Below are 27965 nucleotides of genomic sequence, written 5' to 3' on the forward strand. Positions count from 1 at the left end.
CCGGTAAAATGGCCGATAAGAAATCTGCTCTTTTGCAAGAATAGACGTTAACATAGTGAAATTGGAGACACTGATGCCACGAGAAGGAAGATAATGTTAAAACACTGACATTTCCCGTATTTTCGTTAAAATGAATGTAAGTAACTGTTGCATTATGGGCGTATATGTTATAAAACATCCTAAATTTGCCGAAACAAGTTCAGTATTTATTCCGATTCGATGTTTGTGTTTCTTGGAATAAATTGTCCACCTGATAAACAAGTCAAATTCTGGGACATTATTATATTTCATCATCATCATGCTTTAATTGTTCAACATGGTTTTATCATGCATTATGTGTCACCAGTCAGAATTATGTCGGCATGACCGTCCATTTTGACGTGATTTGTTTATCGACAAACAATCCAGTGTCGGATTGTCTCTTAGTTTTATGTAAATAAATACTCTAAACATCTGCTGAGATTTCAAAAGGAATCGATGCCTGATCATTTGGAATATCAAAAGACTTGTAGTTTCCTTTTTTCTAATTAGGCCCCCCTCTTCCAAATGAAATTTGGAGAACCCCCCTTCCCCTAGATGCGATAACGTAGCTTTCTGACGACGAGAGAATATTTTTATATATTGCGTCATCAGAGCTACGAAGCGGTCCTATGCCAACTAATGGAGCATAATCAAAAGTGTTAATCTGTAAACTTGCATATAAATCACGCCTCATATGAGTATAATGTTATCAAAATATTGCAAAAACGAATCCTTACCATGCATAAACTCTTTTACGAAATTAACAAAGTCTGTCTTGGGGAAAAAAATAGAAACGACCGCCATGACAGATCACGCGTGATGTTATCTCAATTATCCTTTCTATATATGGCCTGCATGGCCAAATATAGTATTACTACTGATGCTATGATTACTACAATTTCCATATTGGGTCATGACACCCATATTTGGACGTCTGACCTATATCGGAAGAGAGATGAACTTTCCAACATTGCTGTCAATTCAGATTTCGATTACGCTTGCTACGTTAACTTGATAATTTAACGACATTTTAGGCAGAGGTAAACTTCAAGTTGTGCAGGATATCAACAGAAATAGTTCATACTAAAACCTTATTTATGGATGCAGACCAATGTGCTGTCAATTAATTCTAAAATCGCCCCGGTGTGATTCACATCGGGCTTGCTCCATTACAAGGCATGGGATCGATTTAATACCCGGCCGGGACAGAGGAGGCCGGGTATTAATATTAGTACTACCCTTCCCCTACCGCCGATTTAAGTACGGGTTAGCCTTAGTTTCTTATAGCAGTAACCAGACTTCCTCTTCTTCTTCATAGTTTTTACCAGACCTTCTTGACAAAGAAGATTACCTGGAGTGCGCGGGGGACGCAAAATTAGTTTATAAGAATTTCATATTTTTTTGGGATTTAGAATAAAACTATATACATACATGTAAGTAGTATTTAGTGTAGGAGAGGTGCGAGTACAGCTGGAGTCAGCTGATCTCTGAAGGTGTCTACAGTAGCACTGTCTACAATGGCTGCAGGGAGGGCATTCCATTGGACTAGGGTGCGCGGAAAGAAGGACTTTTAAGGGTGTCGTTTGTTGCGGATATATGTCTGAAGTTTGATTTTCTGGTTCTACTGTCAATAGGAAAGAAGATATCAGTTGTAGGAACAGCAATGAGACAGTGGACAATTTTATAGAATGCTACGTACAAGTCGTGTTTTTAAAAGACGTTCAGCTAAGAGCTGGCCAATGGAGATTTTCTTATTCTAACATTCCTGACACACTGCTTGTATTATGGAAGTTATTGCATATGTATCTAGCTGCACGTCGTTGAACATTTCAATTTTGTTTGTATTTCGTTGTGTATGTGGGTCCCATACTTAAGTTTGGGTCGCACAAGTGACTGGTAAGCTATTGCCTTGATATTGGTGGTTGAAATCTTGAGATTTCTGTTAAGAAAACCAAGGGCCTTGTTGCCATTAGATGTTACATTGTCACATGTGGGTGTTCCACTTGAGGTTCGACTGTAGGTACTTGGCAGCTGGGACAGATTCCAATACCTGGTCATGAAGGATATAATTATATTTAATGGACTTTCTCTTGTGAGTGACTGATAGTGAGGTGTCTGGTTGTTTTGCCGCAAATCCTGTTTGCCTCGTGTAAATGTGTTTTTTTTAGGCCAGTTTAGTTTTGCAATGGTTAATATAGTTTCATTTGAAGTTTTCTGAAATCTTTCTTAGTCTTTTTGACTGTACACTCTTTAGATTCGTACATGTTCGACCAGATCTACACATTATATCTATGTTATACGTTTACACATGAGATTCTTCCGACAACACAATATTGTAATTGGATTATTTTTATTATACATTTTATTATTGTAAAAGAAATATGAAAACAGTAAGGTTTTAATAATCAAAATCATTTAAATGATATTCATTACTCAAAAATATTTATTACATTAGGGCCAAACAGGATTTAGGCCAAAACAATGATTGAATTGGTTGCCAACAATCAACCAAGTCCTGTTATCCCACATTCCTCCCTCTAACAATTGACCATTAGCTAGGCAGAGAAGACTCTATACCTTATTCTATGGGTATATATATTTGTGAGAGGACCAGGGCCGCATGGTCCCATCGATCCAGAATTATGCCTGAATAGGGATTCAAACCTGCAACCTCTGACCTCAAGACGGGTGGTCCTATATATATATACGGAAGTCATCTGAGCTACCCGTCGCTGGCAATCCTACCAGTGCAGTGTGACCACACATGCATAGATGTAAAAAAATATGCACTGTAACAGGTTGGGATTAAAACATACCATTGAAGGGGCACTAGTTAAAATATTTAAAGTAAAACCCTTCCATTAAATGATAGAATATGTATTGTATTTTTTTCATTTTGTGTTTCAGGATCAAATGTCAGGACTGTCCCCAGAGGCTGAAGTGTTCATACCTCGAGGTGCGAGTCCACAAGCAGATGGAAGGGTCAATATCCAGCAGATCCCGTCATATATGACAAACTGTTACCCTTTTGTGCAGACAGACTATAGGTAGGAAAGAGAATTCATATGAATTAAAAATTGGGTCAAAATTAATGGTTTACAGTGGTGAAAGGGTTAAGGAGGCACAGTAGTTATATATATACAATGTATATAGTCTAGTGGTAGGACGCCAGGCTCTTATCTTTGAGAAAGATACTTTACTCCGCTTGTTCCAGTCTACTCGGCTGTAAATGTGTATGTGGTTGGGTAGTGCTAGAATTTTAGAACCCTAGCCATGAGAACCGAAATGGCAGCACCGGCTGTATGCTCCCCAGGGAGTTGAGAAAGATATTGGCTGGTTGCAAAGGCCCTATAACCACGGATAATAATTTGTACAGGACAGTAAAAAATAAATGTTGGCATATTTACTGAATTGCAATAGATATGGACAGGCTTTTTAGCTTATACCAAACAAAATATATTTGGTGTTTCCGGTTACTCTAACTACCCTAATGTTTTGTGCCTCCCCTAAACATTTTAAGGCAATTTCCAAAGAAGCACTGTTAAAGTCAAGATCACTCTCCTATATAAACCATATACAATTATTTCTTAAAATAAAAAATGTTAACTACTGTGCCTACCTACCCAAAATTTCTCCAACATGTTACAGGTAACAGATATATTTTTTTGTCAAACCTTCTTACCTGGCAAGGGTATATTGCTGGCTGAATATGCTAATTAGAACGTTTGTGAGGTATTTAATTTTGTGATATTTACATATATATGATCAACAATTTAATATCATGTCCTGACATATCAAAAGACAACACAATATCGCTTTGCTATATATGGAAATCAGGAAAAATACCTTACTGTCACGATCAATATCTTTTGATTGAAATTATATAACAACATTATATGACCTTGAAATTATATAACATTATATGACCTTGAAATTATATAACAACCTGTAAACAGGACGTTTAACAAAATAAAACCCAAACCAACTATAATATTATGAAGCCAGGTTTAATGTTAAAGTTGCTGTCACCTTTATTTACTGTATTTGCCACAATTAGCACCCATCCCCCTATCTAGGGAGAAATTTAAATGATATAGATGGCTCCCAGACCTGACCAACACACCCTGTCAATGATTCTCATCGTTAACTTTTAATAATGTCCAGTGATCATGTGTGGACTTCCAATGAAAATCATTGAACGTTGGATTTTCGAAACTTTCAGCCACACTGGACTGTTTATAAGGTTGACTGTGGTTTAAGTTGCACAGCCTTTTCTATAATTATAACTCACATTTTATTATCGTAATAAGCATCCCTCCTCCAGCTAATTTTTTAAGTGCCAAGGGCACTCATTACAGTGAGGCCAAAAAAGGAATTACTTGTGATTTTGCTATCATCCTCAGAAAAAATAAGGTTGGTATAGGTATTGATTTTTTTATTTTATTTTGGAAAATATTTTTACTATGCTTATATAAAGCAACAGCTCTGAATTTAACAGTGCATATCACTAAAAGCCAATAAAAACTTACGGGTAGGCACAGAAATCTAGGGTAGGTATATACAATGTACGTAGGCCTAGGGCTAGCAGAAATTCAAGATTTATTTTTAATTTGCCTGAATACTGTATTGATTTCTTCATATAAGTATTTCTGGATCCACTTGTATAAGCACTTACAGTATTGTAAAAAAAATAACTGATTTGAAGATTTCAATGTAAGTAATTGTCCTATTAATGTTTTCAGAATGCCATGGGTACCTGGTTCAAGACCTCCTAGACAGGGCTATCAAGGTTTCCATGGAAACAGAAAACACAGAATGTCTGGAGGTAAAATATTTTCATATTTTGCGGATATGCGACTGGTCGGTGCCTCTCGGCACTTCTGTCAGCGATATGCTGATGCCCTATATCATGATACATAAGTTGAAAATTGTAATCAGTATGTGAAAACAAATTTTGTTCTATCATAAATATGTTCCCCAGTATCTAAATATTGGAGGTGTGCATCTTCTGTTCATGGATGTTTTTTTTCTTTCCCCCAGGTAACCATGGCAACAGAATGCCTGGTCCTAATAAATATATGGAACAGTCTAATCAACTCATGTTCCATGGTGTTCCCCCTCCTGTGGACATTGAATGGAACAACCCATTGTCCTTTAATCCAAACCTCCCTGCTACATCTATGGAGTTTCCTGGGGCACTGCCAAATGGAATGCCGTTTGATGGAGGGACGTCTCAGAACGGCCACCAGAGTCATGGCGATGCAGCCTGGAAGAGACAGCCAAGAAAAGACAACTCTAGTCAAAGAAAGAATTGGAATGAAAACAGTGTTAGAAAAATGTCAGAGAAAGGGGATGCTTCTAACGTTTTTGAACAAAACCATGAAAGAAAGAAGAAAGGAGAAAGAGGCAAACAAGTACAGGTAAAAATCTAATTGATTTCTTTAAATTTATTCATAATAACATAAAGGATAAAGGTGGAGAATTTTACTGGAAGTTCATTTAAGGAAACTGCCAGTAAATAAATGAAAGGATGAAAATAAATGGACACTGTACAAGAAGATCATATTTCTTACTTTGAAAACAAATTTTGATAAATTGAGATAAAAAAATACTGATATCTGAACGAAGGTTATCATTGTTGTGTATTAGTCAAAAATATTTATTTGAATTAGGATCATAATCACAAATTTAAAAACCCACTTAATCGGTGAGTATGTTGTGATTATCATCCTACTTTAAATGTACATATATTTACCCTTTCACCACTGAAGAAAATAATGGACCCATCCAGATCAATGCAAGGTAGAGTCTACAAAAGTACCATAGGGGTGAAATGGTTAAACTTTTGTATTAACTTGAATACATTTTTGCATTCGTACTCAAAGTGAAGCACCCCAGGGGCACTGATCAACTTACAAACCTACAGCTGACCTTGGCTCCGTCACCTCTAACTTTAATCAAACGTAAAGTTACATATGTACATACCTACATTATGTACAAAATGATTTATATTCTATACAACTTTTTTGAATTTATTGTAAGGGTAACATCTGTCAAAAACTATCATTAGCTATGGAGGAAACACAGAAGGTTGGTGTTGGGAATTGGTTGAAGTTGAATGTTCAAGATCATTGTAAAAATCTTCCATTCATGTCATTTATACAATATAAAAAATGGGTACAATGTAAGCTCCTTCAAACACTAAATCAATCATTTATAGTCCTGAGGCCAACTTTCAAATATTCTGTTTGGCTGAGTTTTACATCAGAATACATGCTGTTTCCCCTAACTAAAAATGTGACATATTTTCCCAAAAATTTGCAAAAAATAAGAAAAATATTCCTAATTTCAATAGAAATAATGATATATTTTCCCAATTCATAAAGGAACAAAACTGTTGTAAAATTTAGCTAAAAAACGCTGAGTTTGCATGGCCGAAAATAACATTTAAGATCACTACACTGACACACTGGTGTCTAACTACACTGACACACTGCTGTCTCACTACACTGACACACTGGTGTCTGACTACACTGACATACTGGTGTCTCACTACACTGCCACTGGTGTCTCACTACACTGACACTGGTGTCTCACTACACTGACACACTGGCATCTCACTACACTGACACACTGGTGTCTCACTACACTAACACTGGTGTCTTACTACACTGACACTGGTGGCTAACTACACTGACACACTGGCATCTCACTACACTGACACTGGTGTCTCACCACACTGACACTGGTGTCTCACTACACTGACACTGGTGTCTCACTACACTGACACTGGTGTCACACTACACTGACACACTGGCATCTCACTACACTGACACACTGGTGTCTCACTACACTAACACTGGTGTCTCACTACACTAACACTGGTGTCTCACTTCACTGACACACCGGTGTCTCACTACACTAACACACTGGTGTCTCACTACACTAACACACTGGTGTCTCATTACACTGACACACTGGTGTCTTACTTCACTAACACACTGGTGTCTCACTTCACTAACACACTGGTGTCTCACTACACTGACACACTGGTGTCTCACTACACTGACACACTGGTGTCTCACTTCACTAACACACTGGTGTCTCACTGCACTAACACTGGTTTCTCACTACACTGACACACTGGTATCTCACTACACTGACCCACTGGTGTCTCACTACACTGACACATTGGTGTCTCACTACACTAACACTGGTGTCTCACTACACTAACACACTCGTGTCTCACTACACTGACACACTGGCATGGTGTCTCACTACACTGACACACTGGTGTTTCACTTCACTAACACAAGTGTCTCACTACACTAACACACTGGTGTCTCACTACACTGACACACTGGTGTCTCAATACACTGCCACACTGGTGTCTCACTACACTGACACACTGGTGTCTCACTACACTGACACACTGCTGTCTCACTACACTAACACACTGCTGTCTCACTATACTAACACACCGGTGTCTCACTACACTAACACACCGGTGTCTCACTACACTGACACACTGGTGTCAGTTGGTACAGTGGATAACGTTTCACCTGTCACTAAGGCGGACAGGGTTCAATTCCCTAGCAACCGGACATATAGGGTATGGGGGTCATGTCCTGCCCGACTACGTGGGTGTTCTCCAGGTTCTCTGGTTTCCTTCCACACTAAGACCACCTGCACTCAAACATCTGCACCAACCGACCACCCTTAGGGTTTGATTTCCACTCCAGGGTCATGGTTGCTGATTGGTCTAAAGATTTTGGTGAAATTCTGAACCTATATTGCTCAAACAGTTTGTATCTTGAGAGTCGTGGACACAAATAAAAATGGACAGGCAACAAACATGTTTGGCCTGCGAAGATTTTCAAGTCTGTCCAGTTATTAAAGAATTTTCATAGACGTTTATCAAGATTTTTGTTTTGTTTCAAATAAACAATTGATATTAGGGTTGTTTGGGTTTTCCTGAAACTTTATACATGTATATATGTAATAAATCAATCAGACATTGTGTTGACTATAAATCTCAAACACATATTCTTTGTACATACCTGAGCTGCTGGTAACCATTGTTTTTTGGGAGTTTTCACCTTTTTTTTATTATTATAGTTTTTTTATTCATTTTCAATTTTTTTACATGACATGATACAACACATATGGTACATGCTTTTTAAGCTGTTAAAACTTCTTAAGATATTTATTTTTTATTTAACTTAGTTTTAAATTTGGATACTTTATGAATTATAGATAGTATATATATATCAGACAATTCAAAAAGTGTTGGAAAATGTCCACTTTTTCCTAAAGAAAAAAACCCCTTGGAAAATGCAATGTATGGAAATTTTCTATCATTTTAAAAAAGATCTGATATTCAGTCTAGAATTCATAAATTATTCCAAATTACGGTAAATAAAAGGTTACAATTTTTCCAAAATTAATCAATTTTACAAGACTGTTTCCCTAAATACCCTTGTAAATTCCTGTGAAGGTAAGTTAGGAACAGCTGTAATGTGCGTAAATTTAAAATCACGTTTATACGTACATGTTGTATCATTTAAACGGATTAATCATGCACACACATGTCTGTTCAAAGAAATGCACACCCACCACATGTACACTCCACAGCACTTCAGACAGCTAGCTAATAATCAATAGAATTACATGACTCCGGTCCCCATGGCCTATGTAACTTGGCTGGTAAAAATACCCTTCTAATGTTCAATATGTAAATGTTTGAAGTGACACGAAACACTGATTAATAATATAAGCTTAAAAACGTAACCCTGATCCTAAACGTAACTCTATTATGCATTAGGAACATTTTTTTCGGCATGACAATAGTTTTCTTACATATCACATGATCAAGATTTGTGGCAGTTATTAGAGTAAAGCGACAATTTTCCTGTAACCTTGAGATGTGAAAAGCCGCCATTTTGACTCCAGTGCCTGAAAGTCTGTGACGTCATATACTTGTCCTAGGCGTGACGTCACAGTTGAAACTTACAACCAATTGCAGGGCTAATAGGTCAGATTACATGGGTTAATTCGCCAAAAAATATGACACATGGGTATATTCACTGGATAACACCATACATTATGTGATCAAATAGATTATATACGTTCTGTATAAGGTTTCTGTCAGGGATCTGGTCACGAGTTTATAATAAGTAGAGCAGTTCAGCAGAAGTATTTGTTTAATGTTTATACTGGCCTAAAACTTCATAAAATTTTGTTTTGATATGTAGATTTGCGTTCCAAAATTGTGAATGGTGTGATAAGTGAAAACATTCCATATTTGTTGCAGTATTACACTTTTCAAAAAGTCAGAAGGAAATTGAACTTATGAAATGACGGATTAAAGTGAAGGAATACGAAGCAGTATAAGGAGTCTAATGCAAGGGGATTTTTGTGAGACTACATGTACATGTACTTGCACATGTTTATATACATGTAAGAGAATGAGAAATGCAGCGGCTAAACTTGGATTATATTTTTATTTAAACCCATTCCCAGGACACTCCGAACTGTAAACAGACACACTCTACCAATTAAGCTACCTGGTCGCAGACAATCGACCTAGTTAAGTTCCGCTGCGTACACATGTTTGTATGCATGCATGGTGGCATTGTTAATGGACAAACAGAAAAATAGTTGTAACGCTTTTGTTATTGTCCATAATATATACCAAAGTCCTGAACAGTTCAACATTTAAGTTAATTGCCACAGCTGGTTGCCTCATTGTCATGATCAGTATATAATTTGACTGGAGGAAATACTGTGATGTGTGCTCTGGCATGGTATTTCAGTGAACTCAAGGTAGCACTATAAGTTAACTTCAGACCTGTGTTATTTCAAGGAGGCAGATACACCAATATATATAGCCTTAGCTGCAGATCCAAAAAAATACACATTACATGGAGGCATGTCCGTAATATGACCTTAGCTGTTAATAGGATGTGTTCAGCCAAATAAAACCAAAACCAGATATATGTGTTTAATAAAAAAAAAAAAAATGTATCTAAGGAATTTTACTCATAAATGACAGTTTTACCCCAGTGGATAGCTGTACATGTATTAGCCAAGGTAAGCCAGCAAACAAAATCTGATCTTCAAAAAATCTGTTATGATTGATAACAGAATCTATTGTCAATTGCAAGATTAGTCTAGACCCTGAGAAAATATTTGGTTGTGGCAGTATGTGTGTACCAAATTACTCCGGAATTTTTATTAGCGTCAGAAAGCCGAAGTCCCTTATCAGTTTGTAAAGCTATCTGTATATATAACATGTATGTTTAAGTGCAGACATGCATTCCTTATCACAAGGAAGTGGGTCCTGTACCTGTCACCCTGACAACAACACAACAAATATATACATGGCCTTGTAATTCTGATACGGCCTCAAAAAAGCTTATTCAACAATTTTATCCTCTTTCGGTTTCATTTCCTGGAATATTTCTCAAGTTATAAAAACAGATATGAAGTAACATTGTCTGTTCAGGAGGCAGACAAGTTCATAAAAAGAACAAGTAGAAGAAGAAACTATTCATCAATAGAAAAAAAAAATTAAAAACCCATTTTGAAAATTTAAAGTTTTATTTTGTTAAGTTGACAAATCTTTTGCTGTGTGATTTGAGGTCCGTGTGTAAACAGTACTTGTTGACATTAAACATAATCCTCCTTACTATAGGTATCAGGTTATACTGACCGAAATATCCTTCACACACATGATACACTAGTACTGTACAGGTATATGGGATCAATCCATTCTTCCACACTGTGATATGGGCAGTTTCTTTCTCCCTTAATTAATTGATTTTATCTGTACTATTGTATTTTTAATAGGTTTTCCTTTGTGTAATTGATGGGTGTCGACAATTTTTCATTTGATATGACGGTGATTCGATGTACTCTCCATGGCCATATGTTAAGTTATATAAACAAAATGTGTATTTATATAAACATACCCAGTAATGTCCTTTTTTATTCAAATGTAGACATAAATGTTATTTACAGACATACAAGTTATTAAATAGAAATATACATGCAATTATTTAAACATATATATTATATCTACATAAATGTAATTATATACACATAAATTCTGAACACATTTAAACAAGACATAATTATATCAATATGCATATATAATATACATTTAAAAAGACATAAGTACATGTATACATGTAATTATATACCTATTTAAAAAGACATAATATAAGCAGAAAGAAATAATTATTTAAACATATACAAGATGTATAGGATTACAAAATCCCATTAAATATTTGACATCATCAGTTTTACCCAATCCAGGAAATAGAAGGAAAATATAAAGAAAGGAGTATACCTCGATATTTCATATCTTTTGCTACATATACTAATATTAACTTCAGAAAGGTGGCAAATCTCAAAATATCAAGTCAAATACTGCAAATAAGCATTTGTGAGCCCTTTTAGACTTCTATTTAGATATCAGAATAAAATGAGGATAGAGCAGGACAGTGTTCGTATGTTATCTTTGAGTGAGTTCACTTAGTTTGTACATGTCAATTTCACACTTAGTGTTTGGGTGGTGTAGTGGATAGTGCACTCGCCTTTCATCAAGGCGACCGCGTGGTTCGATTCCACGATCGGACGTCAAAAGGTATGGGGTCACCTGCCCGACCACGTTGGTTTTCTCCAGGTAATCCGGTTTCCTCCCACAGTAATTAATATAAGACCCCCTGTGTGCTAACATCCGGGCCAACAAAAGTGATTAGTATAATAAGTTGTGAAAAGTTGTTTCATAATAATTGTTGTAAAATAAATAAAATGTATATGCTTGCAAACTTTTTGAAATTTCCATTAGGGAGAATAAAAACATAAATAAAAGTTTTGGTACTATTAAATGGCAACTTTTGAGCTTTTCTTTCAGATGAAATCATCAGATCTTCGAAAATAGAAATAGTTTAGCAGATTCACTGGTTGAAAATGCTCAATTTAAGGGTTCAAAATCAGGAGTCTCGTTCTGAAATAGGGAGCGTTGGCATGTTTGCAATTATACTTCGACATTTCTTGTTTTGAACATTTAGAGAGGACGACAGAACCATGTCAGCGAAGAGGTCACAACAGGGGTCAAGGGGTCACCAGCACCCAGAGAAGAGCGCATTCCAAGGGGAATAATCTTCAAAGAAATATCAACCCAAACAGGTAATGTATAAATGAGGCAGCAGTAATCCTGATCTCGGATTGATCTTTGTCACTTGGAGTCTTGACTCAAACTAAATATGTCAATGACATTCAATTTGTACATAATATAATAAACACTCACACATACAAATAAATTGATGGTTTGCAATTGTATGAATTGTGAAAATGTTCAGGTAGAACAACCAATAAGTGTTTATGATTGACATGTCGCATACATCAGACAAATGACCAGTGAAGCATATTTACAAAAATGTGCAAAGTAAGTTGGCAAAACAAAATTGACGTCGATTCAGCTTAGGCTATAAGCATTTTGTAAATGTTAAACATTTTTGAATGGTGTTTATTGTTGTTTTTTTTTTTTTTTTTTTTTAAGAATTCCCAGATAGGTTTGCCAACAAAACCTTATCAATGTATCCATGTCCCTTCTACTCGCCTCAAAACAATCATGGGAGCCGATCACTGTATAGCAGTGATTCGGAGTTGGACTCTGACAGTGGCTACAGTAGTCCGCTACACAAAAGAAGTCAGGTATCCAGTGTGGGCACACAGCCAGCGGAATGTATCCAAACTATGTGCTTCACTCCACATTCTGCGGACTCAGAACCTTGTATATCAAATTCTAACCAATCAGGACAAAGACAGTTTGTATCCAAATCTACTCCATCAGGGAATAGCATATCAAATAGTGGCCAATCAGGGCAGAATACATTGAATTCACTCCGACCAGGACAGACACAAAGCATTCAAAATTCTGTCCAATCAGAACAGAGTAATGCAGTGACTCCTACTGCTGTCTCGCAGCAAAAAATGAGCTATGCCATGATTGCTCAAAAAGTGCCTAGTCCAAAACCTAGTGTTCAACCACAAAACACACAAAGTGCAAATGTCTGTGATATATCAAGTAACTGTGAACGTTCCAGGACTGTCTCAGGGGAAATAACTCCAAGTGCCAAGAAATCAGTGACTAGTACATATAGTTCAAAATCTGTTGAAAAAGCTGATGAGAGTAAAAATAGAGAAAATGTTGGGGAAAGTGAAGCATTGCCTGGTGAAAAGAAAAAGAGAAAAAGAAATAGGAAACGAACGAAGAAAAAGATAAATGAGGATTCCAATATTTCACATGCAGTTGAGGATGTTGAGTTACATTTTGAAGACGAGGAAGAATTCCCAGATTTGTTGGGAAGTGTTCAAACTCGCTCACCTTCAAGAGAGCGAACTTCATCTCTGGGAAGGGAAAAGACTTTGTCATCAAGAGAGACAACTCTTTCCAGGGAACAAAATCATTTTATTGATAGTGACAGCATGGATTTAGATAACATACAAAAAAGTGATAGGACAGCTCATGTGTTACACCCTAGTGGTGGAAATATGAGCAATTCAAGGGAGACAACTATCAACAAATCAATGGAATATTCAAGTTCTAGTCCCGTTGCTATGACAACTACCAGCAGTATGTCTGGCCCACCTTCTTATAGCTCCATTCTCAAAGCTGTGAGTGATTGATCTTTTTATACATACTTCATATTTTTATTTGCTTAGGTCATTAAGTCATTCGATTTATCAGTGGAAAATTTTCAACAGAAGACAGTTGAAGGCTAAGCAACAATCTTCTTTCGTTCAAATTTTGAAACACGAATATGAACCCTTTCACCACTGTAGACCATAATGGACTCATCCATATCAATGCATGGGAGAGTCTACCAAATTTGCATAGGGGTGGAAGGGTTAACAGATATATTTTTATTGAATTCTATTTAAGGAGCGAATCTTCAGTAACAGACAAGATAATGTTTGGAATGTTGTACCAGTAAATATCGTGTTTTTTATTTTTATGTATAAACATTTAATGTTGTGACAAATATTTGTTTTATTCAAACTCATTTTTGTATTTCAGAAAAAACATGTTGTGACATTTGATGAAACACAGCTTCAACAGAATGAAAGACTATTGAAAGAGAGTAAAGCAAGGGAGGTAACTGAATCAGGTATGGAAAAGTAGGGGAGATAAGTGAGGAATTTTACTCAAAGAACACTGTTGTTCATTTCATCCTTATTATTTTTCCTAAACTAATTCACCCCTTAAATTTCATAATGAACTATTCCAATCTTTGAATTGGAAGAGTTCAAATATGTCTTCAGGGGTGAATGAGTTAATACTGGTCTGCACTATAAGTTTTTCTTTATAGAAATCATTTATGAAAGCCATAGTCATGCAGGGATGAAGGGAGAGGTGGGGGGGAGTTTGAATGTACAGTTTCAATTTTTGTCTTGCCGCCACAAAGTAGCGGAGGCGAGACTAAAGGCGTTGCTTTTCCAGCAGCGTCCGGCATCAAAACATTTAGTATTTGCGTTTAAGTTAGTTTCACTTACGGTATAAGTGCTACCGCAACCAAACTTGCACCATAGATGCATCATATAGGTAGTACATCTAAACCCATGCATCAAATGCTGGATGCAGCCTACCTCACATGGTCCATTGACTTAGTCAGCATCTCCATCAGCATTAAGGTTTTGCATTTAAGTTGGTTTCTCTGAAACTATAAGTTCTAGACCAACCAAACTTGACATGTGCATTGATGGACATATCAATCTGAATGGCTTGTTATCAGTGGAACGGGGATCCTTTAGTTGGAGCATATATATTATTAGTTATACAGGTCTTTGGCAGGGTACATGGTCTCATGTTCGCTGTCAGGACCTTATGTACCTTCGCCTTCAGCTCAGGGTACATAAGGTCCTGACAGCGAACATGAGACCATGTACCCTGCCAAAGACCTGTATAACGAATTTGTCATACTGCAAAGCCATTGAAAACAGATACTGTGTAGGGCGGTAGTACGAGAAAACAGAAAAAGCATTTTTTGTATAATTCGAACAATATAATATTTTTTTAAATTATAATAAGTCAACAATATGGTTTTGAAACAACATTAAATAACAACTCAGTTCCTTAACAACTTGTAACGATTGATTTTTGAAAAACCGTTTCGCCATATTGTTGATTGTTGACATTAGCAGACGAACATTCTCCGGTGTGTTCAATTCAAATCTTCGAGTTATCTCCCTTACAACAGGCGCGCATGCTCTTATGTACCCCAGCAAGGATACTAACATAGCTTCAGGTACCTTGGCAATTTGACCAATCACCGTGCGACATTTTTCTTTGCAGTATGACAAACATGTATGAAATAGTAAGATAATCCCATTTGACTCTTTTTGTTACAGCAGAGTCACGAGTAAGCAGAAAACGTCGGAAACGTCGGGAGATGATGAACCAAGCAGCCGAGGAGGAACTTGCCGAGATCGGACTCGAACAGGACATGTTACGAGAGCTCAACCTCAAACCTGCCGCAGCTAAAAAACTGGCTCAGAAGGGGGCCCAAAAGGGGACAACAAGTGCTAAGGAGACCCCAGCTCCTCAGCCAGGCCTCCTTAATGTTACTCCCCTAGCCACAACTCCCTCGGGGAAGAAATCCAAACAGACAATAGCATTAGACTTGGGTGCAATGATTGATGCCTTAGAGGTAAGGATACTAATTGTCCTGCTTATCATATTTTTTTTTACTGCAGTTTAAGTGTACGTCTGTTTTGCCTTTTGGAGGCATTTATCATTACAGCAAATATAAGTCAGCGACATATTACATAGTCAATTAAATGTGAAAGGCGAAACTAACACTGAGTGAATTTGGATTTCGCAGGTGAACGGTGAAAGTTTGACCGGACGTTAATTTCCTGTATACATGTTCAGTATTGGTGGTGGAGCCTTAATGGTTAACTCCACACTCGAATCTCTAGAAGTTTGAGTTCATAAAATTTTATTTTGGAATCTGTGTGGTATGTGTATGGTGGTAGTTAAGTCTTAGACTTCAGAAACCGTTTTTATACGCCCGTCGAAGACAGGGACGTATTATGTTATCACGTGAGCGGGCGGGTTGTAACCAGAAGGGATAGAAGTGTTGAGTGTTTATACAGCTTAGTACAGTACATTTGTAACATTGTTGATATTATTTGCAATGTAGCTTATTTGTCTGTCTTTTGTAATCAGTAGAGTTGGCACAAAAATTTCGACCAGCTTTAATTCTGTAAAATTCAACGCAACAATAGTTTAATTTGTATCTACTCTCACTCTACCTTAATATATTAATGGTACAATACACACAAATTACTCCATGTGAGAATCAAAAACAAATATTATGCTTTTCATTTACCAGAAGATGTANAATGCATGCGTTGCATGCTGTTATATTGCACTCATTGATCTACCAGTTATGTTGAATGATTTCTCTTTTAATATCAATTACTCACAAATACTTCATATATTTCAATCATACAAACAACTGCTCATTCAATGTGTGACGGGCGTATTATATACCGCTTGCGATAACCTTGTTTTCTCTCTTAACATCAGAATTAACTTTCTGGGTGAATGAAGCAATCTTTAAAAAGTATTTAAGAAGACAAAAATCAGTTTCTTCAAAAAAGCTTAAATTATCAGCTGGTAAAACATGGCAAGGGTATAGGACGTTGGAACCAGAAGGGGTAGAAGTGTTGAGTGTGGGGTTTATACAGCTTAGTACAGTACATTTGTAACATTGTTGATATTATTTGCAATGTAGCTTATTTGTCTGTCTTTTGTAATCAGTAGAGTTGGCACAAAAATTTCGACCAGCTTTAATTCTGTAAAATTCAACGCAACAATAGTTTAATTTGTATCTACTCTCACTCTACCTTAATATATTAATGGTACAATACACACAAATTACTCCATGTGAGAATCAAAAACAAATATTATGCTTTTCATTTACCAGAAGATGTAATTATTTTTATTTCAGAAAAAGAAAGATGTTCCAGTTCCAAAGAAGAAAGAGGTCTCTGTTTCTGTAGAACCTAAAGTGAAGAAAAGTACAGATCAGGTATACCTTAAGTTAAATGGTTCAGTGTGTCTGTCGAAAAAAACCCATTACCATCTATATACCACTTTATACCACCTACTGGTAGCATGTAGGTACATTATCATGGGTTGTCAGTGTGAGAATACAGTGTACTGGAGAAGACGTTTGGAATGACTTGTAAACAGTTTGAGAATGGATTTTCGTGTTTCGAAATGTTTTTGACACAAGCAAATATGCCCTGTTAATAAAAAAAAACCTGAACCCATAATTCTAGAACTTTGCATAACAAGAATGAAACTTTTTCAAATTTTACAGCTCTTTAACTCATTCACCCCTGAAGACACGTTTGGACACTTCCAATTCACTGGTTGGAATAGTTCATCATAGAATTTCAGGGTGAATGAGTTAATACAAAAAGAAATGTTGAAATCAATTGTATTTTTTTCCAGAATATAGTTTTATATGAACTAGAAAAAGTTTTAATAGTTCAAAAAGTGTTCAACAAATTACATACATGATATTGATTAAATATTAATTTTGTTCTAATATCCACAATTTTTGTGCGATTTGAAAAAAACCCACTTATTTCCTGTCAATATTGTACATAGTAAATAATGATAATATGTAAGTTATGTTGCCTTGGTGACATTGATAAATAAGATTATGCAACATTTCTTTTCCACAGAAGGGTGTGCGACCACACAACATGCTTGATGCTAGTGCACCTATGTTAAAAAGAGGAAAGGAAAGGGAAAACCCAAAACCGAAGAAACCCAGTCCCCTCAAAAAGGTAAAGTTTCCATTCTATATAATATGACTACCACCTGTACTATGTCTTCAGCTACTTCGTGTCTGTATTATCCTGTCTATAACGCACCTGTAATAGCCAAGGAATACAGTATCTGACCTACCAGGAGGCACAGTAGTCTAGTGGTAGGACGCTGAGCTCATGACCGAAGGATTGCGGGTTCGAGTCATTGCACCGCACTGTGTTGTATCTTTGAGCAAGATACTTTACTCTGCTTGTTCCAATCTACTCAGCTGTAAATGAGTACATGGTTGGAAAGTGCTAGAATTGTAGAATGCTAGCTGTGAGCGCCGAAATGGCAGCACCGGTTGTATTCTCCCCGGGGTGTTGAGAAAGATATTGGCTTGTTTCAAAGGCCCTATATATAACTACATAATTATTATCCCTGGTTATAAAGACCCTATAACCAGGGATAATAATTTGTGAACCGCTTTGAGACGACCTACAAACTAGGTTGTAATAAAGCGGTATATAAGAACCTCAAATTCTTATTATAATTATTACTAAAATAAAATTATATAAACAAGGTATTGGGTCGCAACCACTTGTCTTTAACTTTTTCCATGATATTTGGAAATATTTAAAAAAAAAATAAAAAAATATATAGCACTGAACTGAAAATTCACATAATTCCTAAATCATTACTGTATCTCGGGAAATTACCACAGTTAAACGTTCGCCTTTTTCGCCGTCCCCCATGTGTGCGTATTTATCATGACAGCAAAGTTCAGTACACAACATACAATATGTAGTGGTGGTTACATGTGACGGGCAAATCTAACACTACGTTAATATGGATGTCATCGATGGATGTCATCGGCAAAGATAACACTACGTTAACACGGATGTCATCGGCAAAGATAACACTACGTTAACATGGATGTGATCGATGGATGTCATCGGCAAAGATAACACTACGTTAACACGGATGTCATTGATGGATGTTACCAGCAAAGCTAACACTACATTAACATGGATGTCATCGGCAAAGATAACACTACGTTAACTTGGATGTCATCGGCAAAGATAACACTACGTTAACTTGGATGTCATCGGCAAAGATAACACTACGTTAACTTGGATGTCATCGGCAAAGATAACACTACGTTAACATGGGTGTCATTGATGGATGTTACCAGCAAAGCTAACACTACGTTAACATGGATGTCATCGGCAAAGCTGACACTACGTTAACATGGATGTCATCGGCAAAGATAACCCTACGTTAACATGGATGTCATTGATGGATGTTATCGGCAAAGATAACACTACGTTAACATGGATGTGATCGATGGATGTCATCGGCAAAGATAACACTACATTAACATGGATGTCATCGGCAAAGATAACACTACGTTAACACGGATGTCATCGGCAAAGATAACACTACGTTAACACGGATGTCATCGGCAAAGATAACACTACGTTAACACGGATGTCATCGGCAAAGATAACACTACGTTAACTTGGATGTCATCGGCAAAGATAACACTACGTTAACATGGATGTCAATGATGGATGTCATCGGCAAAGCTAACACAACATCAACATGGATGTCATTGATGGATGTCATCGGCAAAGGTAACACTACGTCAACATGGATGTCATCAATGGATGGCATCGGCAAAGATAACACTACGTCATCGGCAAAGAACGAATATTTTACTTGGCGAAGGTTACCTGATACACAGTGTCTACTACGTTAACATGGATGTCATCGGCAAAGATAACCCTACGTTAACATGGATGTCATCGATGGATGTCATCGGCAAAGATAGCACTACGTTAACATGGATGTCATCGGCAAAGATAACACTACGTTAACTTGGATGTCATCGGCAAAGATAACACTACGTTAACTTGGATGTCATCGGCAAAGATAACACTACGTTAACATGGATGTGATCGATGGATGTCATCGGCAAAGATAACACTACGTCAACATGGATGTCATCGGCAAAGATAACACTACGTTAACACGGATGTCATTGATGGATGTTACCAGCAAAGCTAACACTACGTTAACATGGATGTCAACGGCAAAGCTGACACTACGTTAACATGGATGTCATCGGCAAAGATAACACTAAGTTAACATGGATGTCATTGATGGATGTCATCGGCAAAGCTAACACAACATCAACATGGATGTCATCGATGGATGTCATCGGCAAAGATAACCCTACGTTAACATGGATGTCATTGATGGATGTTATCGGCAAAGATAACACTACGTTAACATGGATGTCATTGATGGATGTCATCGGCAAAGGTAACACTACGTCAACATGGATGTCATCAATGGATGTCATCGGCAAAGATAACACTACGTCAACATGGATGACATACAATATGTAGTGGTGGTTACATGTGACGGGCAAATCTAACCCTACGTTAATATGGATGTCATCGATGGATGTCATCGGCAAAGATAGCACTACGTTAACATGGATGTCATCGGCAAAGATAACCCTACGTTAACATGGATGTCATTGATGGATGTTATCGGCAAAGATAACACTACGTTAACATGGATGTGATCGATGGATGTCATCGGCAAAGATAACACTACATTAACATGGATGTCATCGGCAAAGATAACACTAAGTTAACATGGATGTCATTGATGGATGTCATCGGCAAAGGTAACACTACGTCAACATGGATGTCATCAATGGATGTCATCGGCAAAGATAACACTACGTTAACATGTATGTCATCGGCAAAGATAACACTACGTTAACATGGATGTCATTGATGGATGTCATCGGCAAAGCTAACACAACATCAACATGGATGTCATTGATGGATGTCATCGGCAAAGATAACACTACGTCAACATGGATGTCATCAATGGATGTCATCGGCAAAGATAACACTACGTCATCGGCAAAGAACGAATATTTTACTTGGCGAAGGTTACCTGATACACAGTGTCTATGTAACTGACAAAAAAACTGAATGGTACTATATACATATATATACGGAGTTTTTCTCCCACCCTTCACAGGTGTCTCCCGTTTTAGCCGGGAAACATCAGCTTGTCACCCCCTAGGGGAAGATAGCCTCGTGCCGATTAGCACATGTTCAATTGTGACGTCATTAAAATGTGTTGCCGGTAATTGTGACGTCATCAAAAGTGAATGACGATATTCATACCTCACATGTGTTTTTGTTTACAAACATGGCAAACTACTGTCGGTGGAGCTGTGACTGAAATAATAGGATCGGAGAAAAATAATCATCCCTTACCTTGAGAGTGTAACAGAGAAATCTCCACACCAGAAAATATCACCCCCTCGGATTGGTGATTTCTCTGTCACACCCTCAAGGTAGGGGAAGATTCTATTAATCTACCCAAATTTGTACAGAGTTTGGTTCAGCAATGACTTCTAAAATTGAAAGTGAGAATAGAATAAAACCTGTCTATAGTGACCACTCAGCTGATTTATTAAAACATTCATTATAGACAGTGGTTCCTATAGACAGGTTGTCACAAAAACATGTTTTATTCATTTATGATATGTTCATTGTAAACATGATCTTACGTAAGTCAGTGTTTATTCTACAGGTGATCCTGAAGGAGCGAGAAGAAAAGAAAAAGTTACGACTATTGGACGACTCCGTCCCTGGCAATCCAGGGTGAGGTTTTACTTTATACGTTATGATTATTGTACTAGTCTAAAAATAGGTACTATATTGAAACTTATTGACCCTAGGCCTTTATTGTGTGCTCCACCCCCTCCCCTATATCTTAACTTATTAAACAATTTTGTTTCGAAAAATTATGGATCGTGTACCACTGCCGTTAACCGAACAATGCAATTTGAAACCTTTTATTACGGAATGACCATAGATTCGATAATTTTTTTCTTAAAAGAAAACAAGACTTTGCCGAACTTCCATGAGTGAAATAATTCAACAGAGCGAGACCAGACCCTGGACTTCCCTTTATTATATTGTTATTCAAACCAACCAGCTTGTAAACTGAAGTACCCTGGCCCAGTCATGGTGCAATTAAGTATAGCCAAAATGAAACTAAATAATAATAATAATATACAACATTTATATAGCGCCCTATATAATTAGTAAAATTACTCTAAAGCGCTTTACAACATATGGATAATAGTTATGGTTATAATTGTGAAAACAAAAAACAAAGGCTTACAATCACTTTTATACCAAGCAAGCAATGTGCACATAATTGAACAAATAAAAGGGTGGTATTTACATGACATCTTGGCAAGGATTCTAAAATGCAGACCTGAAGAGTTGACTAAGGGGAGGTTACTGTACATACCTTAATCTACAATTATGGAATTGTCTAGTGTTCAGCCTGCAGTGGCACAGGGATCGGATCCTTGATAAAGATATTGTTGATTTAGAAATGGTAAAGTCCAAGAGGAATTATGAAATATGTATGGATAATGTGATAGAGATTCAAGTCACTTCCATTTGATCAATGTTATGTCAGACCAAAAAAATATTAAAAATTTAAGATTTGGATTTTTTTTTTTTTTCAAATGACTTAATTAAATGTATCATTTAAATTCTTACTGATATGTGTTTGCAGTGTACCCATGGGTATAGGAGTCATCAGTGCTGAGAGTGACCTGTCTCAGGACGGTAAGTGTAAGGTCTCATGGAATCGGAAACTCTTCTACAAAAACTCATGCCGTATCTCATTGATCAAACCAGTGCTATACGCTCACCTGAGTGCAATTTGGCTTCAAGTAAATGTTACTTAATTATTATGCACAAAATTTGCTTCGGCAATCAAGGAACTTCACTTCTACCTGCAAGTATACAATCTGTATTTGATACTTGTTAGAATAATATGATAGTATGACCTGATTTAAATAAAAACATGGTGGTTTTTTGTTTGCAAATATCGAGAGAAAAATTTCCAGTAAAAGTCATGCCTTCTAAAAACTATGATGATCAATCCAATCAATAAAACTAATGTACAAATTATTTGTTTTAAATATAATGCAAATACATTATACTAGTTAGCATGTGCATTTAAAAATCTTTATTTATTGGAAATTTGAGAAAAATACTTTTTTTTTTATCAAAGAAGGCTTATTTCAGAAAGAAAGTTAAACATGAAATATTTCAGAAGTTAAGAGTGTATTAACAATATTAAAAATAAATAAATTTCCAGTATCATCGTGAAAATGTTCAAAATTTCTTTATTCATTTTACAGCCTATAGCTTTAAAGGTTCAGCTGATTATGGGGTCACGACCCCTGCCAGTAATGACCTTTCCCCTATAAGCCAGACCTCACCCATCAGTATGAGCCCCCTGTCCCCTGGGGCCAGCCCTTTGAGTTCAGAGGTCAGCAGTCCCATCGCCGGAACTATTGGCAAGGAGGCTGTGCTCAAAATACACAGCAGACGATTCAGAGAGTAAGTGTTTTTAGGTCACCTAAGCTTTGTTCAAGTGATCTATGCTAATCGCTTTCCGTCTGTCGTCGTCCGACGTGCATATACTTTTTACATTTTTAACTTTCTCAAGAACCAGTGGATGGATTTTTTGCAAACTTAGTCAGAATCAGCCTTGGTAGGTGAGGCTACAAAATTGTAAAATTGGGATTCCTACTCTAACCCCTGGGCCATTAGGGTGGGGCCCCAAATGGAAAATTAACCAATATTTCAAAAATCTTCTTCTCCAGGCTATGAGGTACTACATTCAATTTCAGTGCATAAAAAGAAAGATCATCAGGGACTTTATTTAAATTGTAAATTTCAGGACCCCCAAGCTATCCGTTCTCCCTTGGGGAGGGGGTAAAGTTTACTATAGTTTATATAGGGAAATAACACTATTGGGTATATTTTATCCATTTTCATTATTCAAACTTGGTCAGAATCGTCTTTGGTGGATGAGGGTATTACATTGTACAATTGGAATTCCTGCCCCATCCCCAGGGGCTAGAGGAGGGCCCCAGAGGGAACATTTACCAATATTTTAAAATTCTTATCCTTTGATGATATGACAAGTATTGTATTTCACTTAGTTTACATGCTGATTTCCACATCACATCTAAACAATAAAATAAAGCTACCAGTACCTATGATATAACTTAGGTGACCGCTAAGGCCCTTGGGCCTCTTGTTTGAAAATTTTTAAACGAACATTTCACCAGTCCTGTTATACCTCATTTCATACTAATCACAAGTCATCGCAGGATAAAGAAACAACAAACGATTGTTTAACCCTTTCACCACTATAGACCATAATGGACTCATCCAGATCAATGTATGGTAGAGTCTACTAAAGTTACCTAGGGGTGAAAGGTCAGGGTTAAGTTAGATATTTGGGTGGTCGAGTGGTGAAGAAGAAGTCTTACTCGCCTTTATTACGACAGCCTGGGTTTGATTTCGTGATCAGACGTCAATATACAAAAGTGTCCAATTTTACAGTAGATAAATACTTAAACTTTATTTAATTTTCAACAATTGTGAAACAAGTTTTCTAACTTACATTAATTGCTTGTTGACCTGGATGGAAATGCACGGAAGGTCTTGATAATGTGAGAGGAAATCGTGGGTACTCAGAAAAACACCCAACATGGTGTAACAGGTGGTCCTATAGCTTTTCACGTCCCCAATTCCGTCTTTGGGTATTGCAGAGTTATCTTCTCTTGTGAGCAGGTATTGATTGTTACGTCATTGGTTTGTGTGAGAAAATTACGTGATTTTCTCAAAAATTGATGACGTTACTCTCACAAACAAATGACGGAACAATCAATACCTGCTCACAAGTGCAGAAAACTCTGCAATACGCAAAGACGGAATAGCACTATCCACTATGCCACCCGACCACGGAAGTTAATAATATCAGGGTTAGACACTAAATTGTTTTGCTTGGTAGTCCACAGGACTAGTTGAAGAGATTATTTAGTCCTTCGTCAATGTAGCTAGTCTCAGATTTCCTGATAGGAAACATCGCGATCTACAGCACGAAACATCAGAAGTAGGGGACAGTCCCCGGGACTTAAAGTAACTACTGACATAAAAATATGGTAAAGATTTAGGAAAATTTCGACAATTATCAAGCATTATATCCTATTTTAAGCAGTTTTCTACATTTTAGAAAGGTGTATTCTTATTTTTAATCATAATTTTCACGCAAGGGTGTAGAATAGGGAAATCCAGAGGGTGACATTTCCCTATCCTATACCCTTTGCCATGATAGTATTTTTCTCTCGTTCCAACTACCAGAATAAGATCAAAAACCATGAAAATGTATTTGGACTGTCTTTTTAGACCAAAACCAATCAGTCAGTCAGATTAAGCATACTCCATATTTGCAAACACTCATATGTCTAACCTGAGGGGTAAATATATCGTAATAGGTTTTAATTTCATCACAATGCCTTTTCCGCATTACGTCATCAGAGATTTTCCAAATTTGTGACGTCATTGTTGAGCCATTGTGACGTCATGTCACATGAAATTTTCTACTCCCCTTTCTTACCCTGGACAGCTCTATCTTACACACATGGAAATGAGAGAAATATCAATGTATGCTATTTATATATGATTGTTACAGGTATTGTAACCAGGTACTAAACAAGGATATAGACAGCTGTTGTACTGCACTCCTCCAGGACCTTGTACGCTTCCAGGACCGTGTCTATCACAAAGAACCTAATAAGGTCAGTACCTGTGGAGTCCCCGCCCAAAGGCCTCGCCCCCAGTCCCCAAACTCAAAGTCCCCAATCCCTGTCCTCTCCCTCAGCGCCCTCCCCAGTCACTTCACCAAATCCCCATCTCCATACCCTTCCACAGTCCAAACCCCAGTCCCCAATCACTGTCCCCTCCCCCAGTCCTCTCCCAATGCCCCCTCCCCAAGTCCCCTTCCCCAATCCCCAAACAAGATTCCCCAACCCCTGTCATCTCCCTAAGTCCCAGTCCCAACCCCAGTCCCCAATCACAATCTCCTCCCCCAGTTACGAGCCTAGTCCCCTCCTCTAGCTACCCCCACCCCTAGTCCCCTCCCCAAACTTCTTCCCCAAGCCCCTTACCCCAACCAGGTATATAGCTCTACTTGTGCATAGAGGTTCCCCAACGAGTGATGGTTGGTTATCATGTTGAACTAACTCAAGTTTTTAACTTTCAAATTGTATAAAGACATGAAGTTTATCATCAAGTGTCTTTTACAATTCGGAAATCAACCAACCAGAGGTGGATGTACATAATAATCAACCATCAACTTTCAGATCTTATATCTTGAAAACCTTACGTTTCTCATGGGAATACATTTTCTCCCACCCTTCATAGGTGTGTCTCCCGTTTTAGCCGGGAAAGATAATCTTTTCTCCTATCCTTCACAGGTGTGTCTGCCGTTTTGGCCGGGAAAGATCAGCTTGTCACCCCCTAAGGGGAGATATAGCCTCGTGCCGATTAGCACGTGTTCAATTGTGACGTCATTAAAATGTGTCGCCGGTAATTATGACTTCATCCAAAGTGAATGAAGATATGCATACCCCACCTGTGTTTTTTGTTTACAAACATGGCAGACTACTGTCGGTGGAACTGTGACTGAAATAATAGGATGGGAGAAAAATAATCATCCCCTACCTTGAGGGTGTAACAGAGAAATCTCCGACCCTCGGGGTGATTTTTTCTGGTTGTTTAACCCTCAGCAGAGCCTCAGGTTAGACAACCAAAAAAACGTCTCCCTGAGGGTTGGAGATTTCTCTATCACACCCTCAAGGTAGGGGATGATTATATTAATCTACCCAAATTTGTACAGAGTTTGGTTCAGCAATGACTTCTAAAATTGATAGTGAGAATATAATAAAACCTGTCTATAGTGACCACTCAGCTGACTTATTAAAACATTCATTATAGACAGTGGTTCCTATAGACAGGTTGTTTCTGATCTGGGAAACAATTGCCAGGAATTATGACTTCATACGACGAACTCGCAAAGCATTGAGAAGTGACGTCATGTTTAGAAGATCGACATGACATTACATCCAGAGTTTCTTTCACCAGCTGGTGGGTATAACCAAATATGTTAAGCAGCTCGTTGTAAGTTTATCCTATGAGTCTGGAGTAAGGAAACCTATAGTGGTTGTGGGAGAACTCTATGTTGAACCAAAATATTTCTTGATACTCTGATGAAATACCAGTAACATTCCTTTTAATGTGTTGAAGTTCAAGTTGTAGTTTTGGAACTGAGCAAGAAAACCTCTGATAGATGGTCAACAAGAGATGAATTGAAAATTTGACAAGAGTTAAGCAGAAAAATATATATGGCCTGCATGGAGCAGAAAAATAAATATGGCCTGCATGGAGCAGAAAAATAAATATGGCCTGTATGGAGCAGACAAATATATATGGCCTGCATGGAGCAGACAAATATATATGGCTCGCATGGAGCAGACAAATGTATATGGCCTGCATGGAGCAGACAAATGTATATGGCCTGCATGGAGCAGAAAAATAAATATGGCCTGCATGGAGCAGAAAAATGTATATGGCCTGCATGGAGCATTTGGACACTACTGTGATCCCAACCATCTATGATATTTTTCCCCATTAAAAGTGTGCAAACAAATGTTGACAAATACTGTTGCATGTAGACCCACACACCAACATCCCCTTATCCCACATGGATTGTCAGTCATAAGTGCCTCCCTCCTCATGTAATATCTAGAAAATGATTGAAAAATAGTATAATAATTGAACAATATTTTCATTTCAGGCCAAGTCTAAAAGGAGACTCGTACTAGGTCTAAGGGAGGTAACCAAACACCTTAAACTGAAGAAGATCAAGTGTGTCATTATATCCCCGAATCTGGAAAAGATACAGTCTAAGGGTAAGGTATAATACTAAGGTGTCGGTGTTATCACTTAGTTTTAAAACAGTTGGTTGACTTCACCCTTTCACCACTGTAAATCACAATGGACTTATCCAGATCAATGCATGGTAAAGTTCACTTGAGATAAATAGGGATGAAATGGTTAATGAAAATAATTGCTGGTGGAATGTTCACTTGCTATATAATGTTGACCTTATATACTTTGAAAAAAAA

General features: G+C 37.3%; 1 protein-coding gene across 1 annotated transcript; it reads left to right on the forward strand.

Annotated features, from left to right (window-relative positions):
• Positions 1-27749, forward strand: LOC110441349 (selenocysteine insertion sequence-binding protein 2-like; the record flags this gene model as incomplete). The annotated part of the gene is made up of 16 exons (XM_021484465.1): positions 1-136; positions 2929-3068; positions 4764-4846; positions 5062-5366; positions 5397-5441; positions 12099-12216; positions 12590-13707; positions 14111-14201; positions 15442-15740; positions 17049-17129; positions 17794-17898; positions 21488-21558; positions 22490-22542; positions 23124-23325; positions 25472-25577; positions 27635-27749. Coding segments are annotated over exons 1-16 (2938 nt in total), but the record flags the coding sequence as incomplete, so codon positions are not given.
• Positions 27750-27965: the final 216 nt, after the last annotated feature.

This window comes from Mizuhopecten yessoensis, unplaced genomic scaffold, assembly GCF_002113885.1.
Source record: "Mizuhopecten yessoensis strain PY_sf001 unplaced genomic scaffold, ASM211388v2 scaffold715891, whole genome shotgun sequence".
Taxonomy (NCBI): Eukaryota; Metazoa; Mollusca; class Bivalvia; order Pectinida; family Pectinidae; genus Mizuhopecten; species Mizuhopecten yessoensis.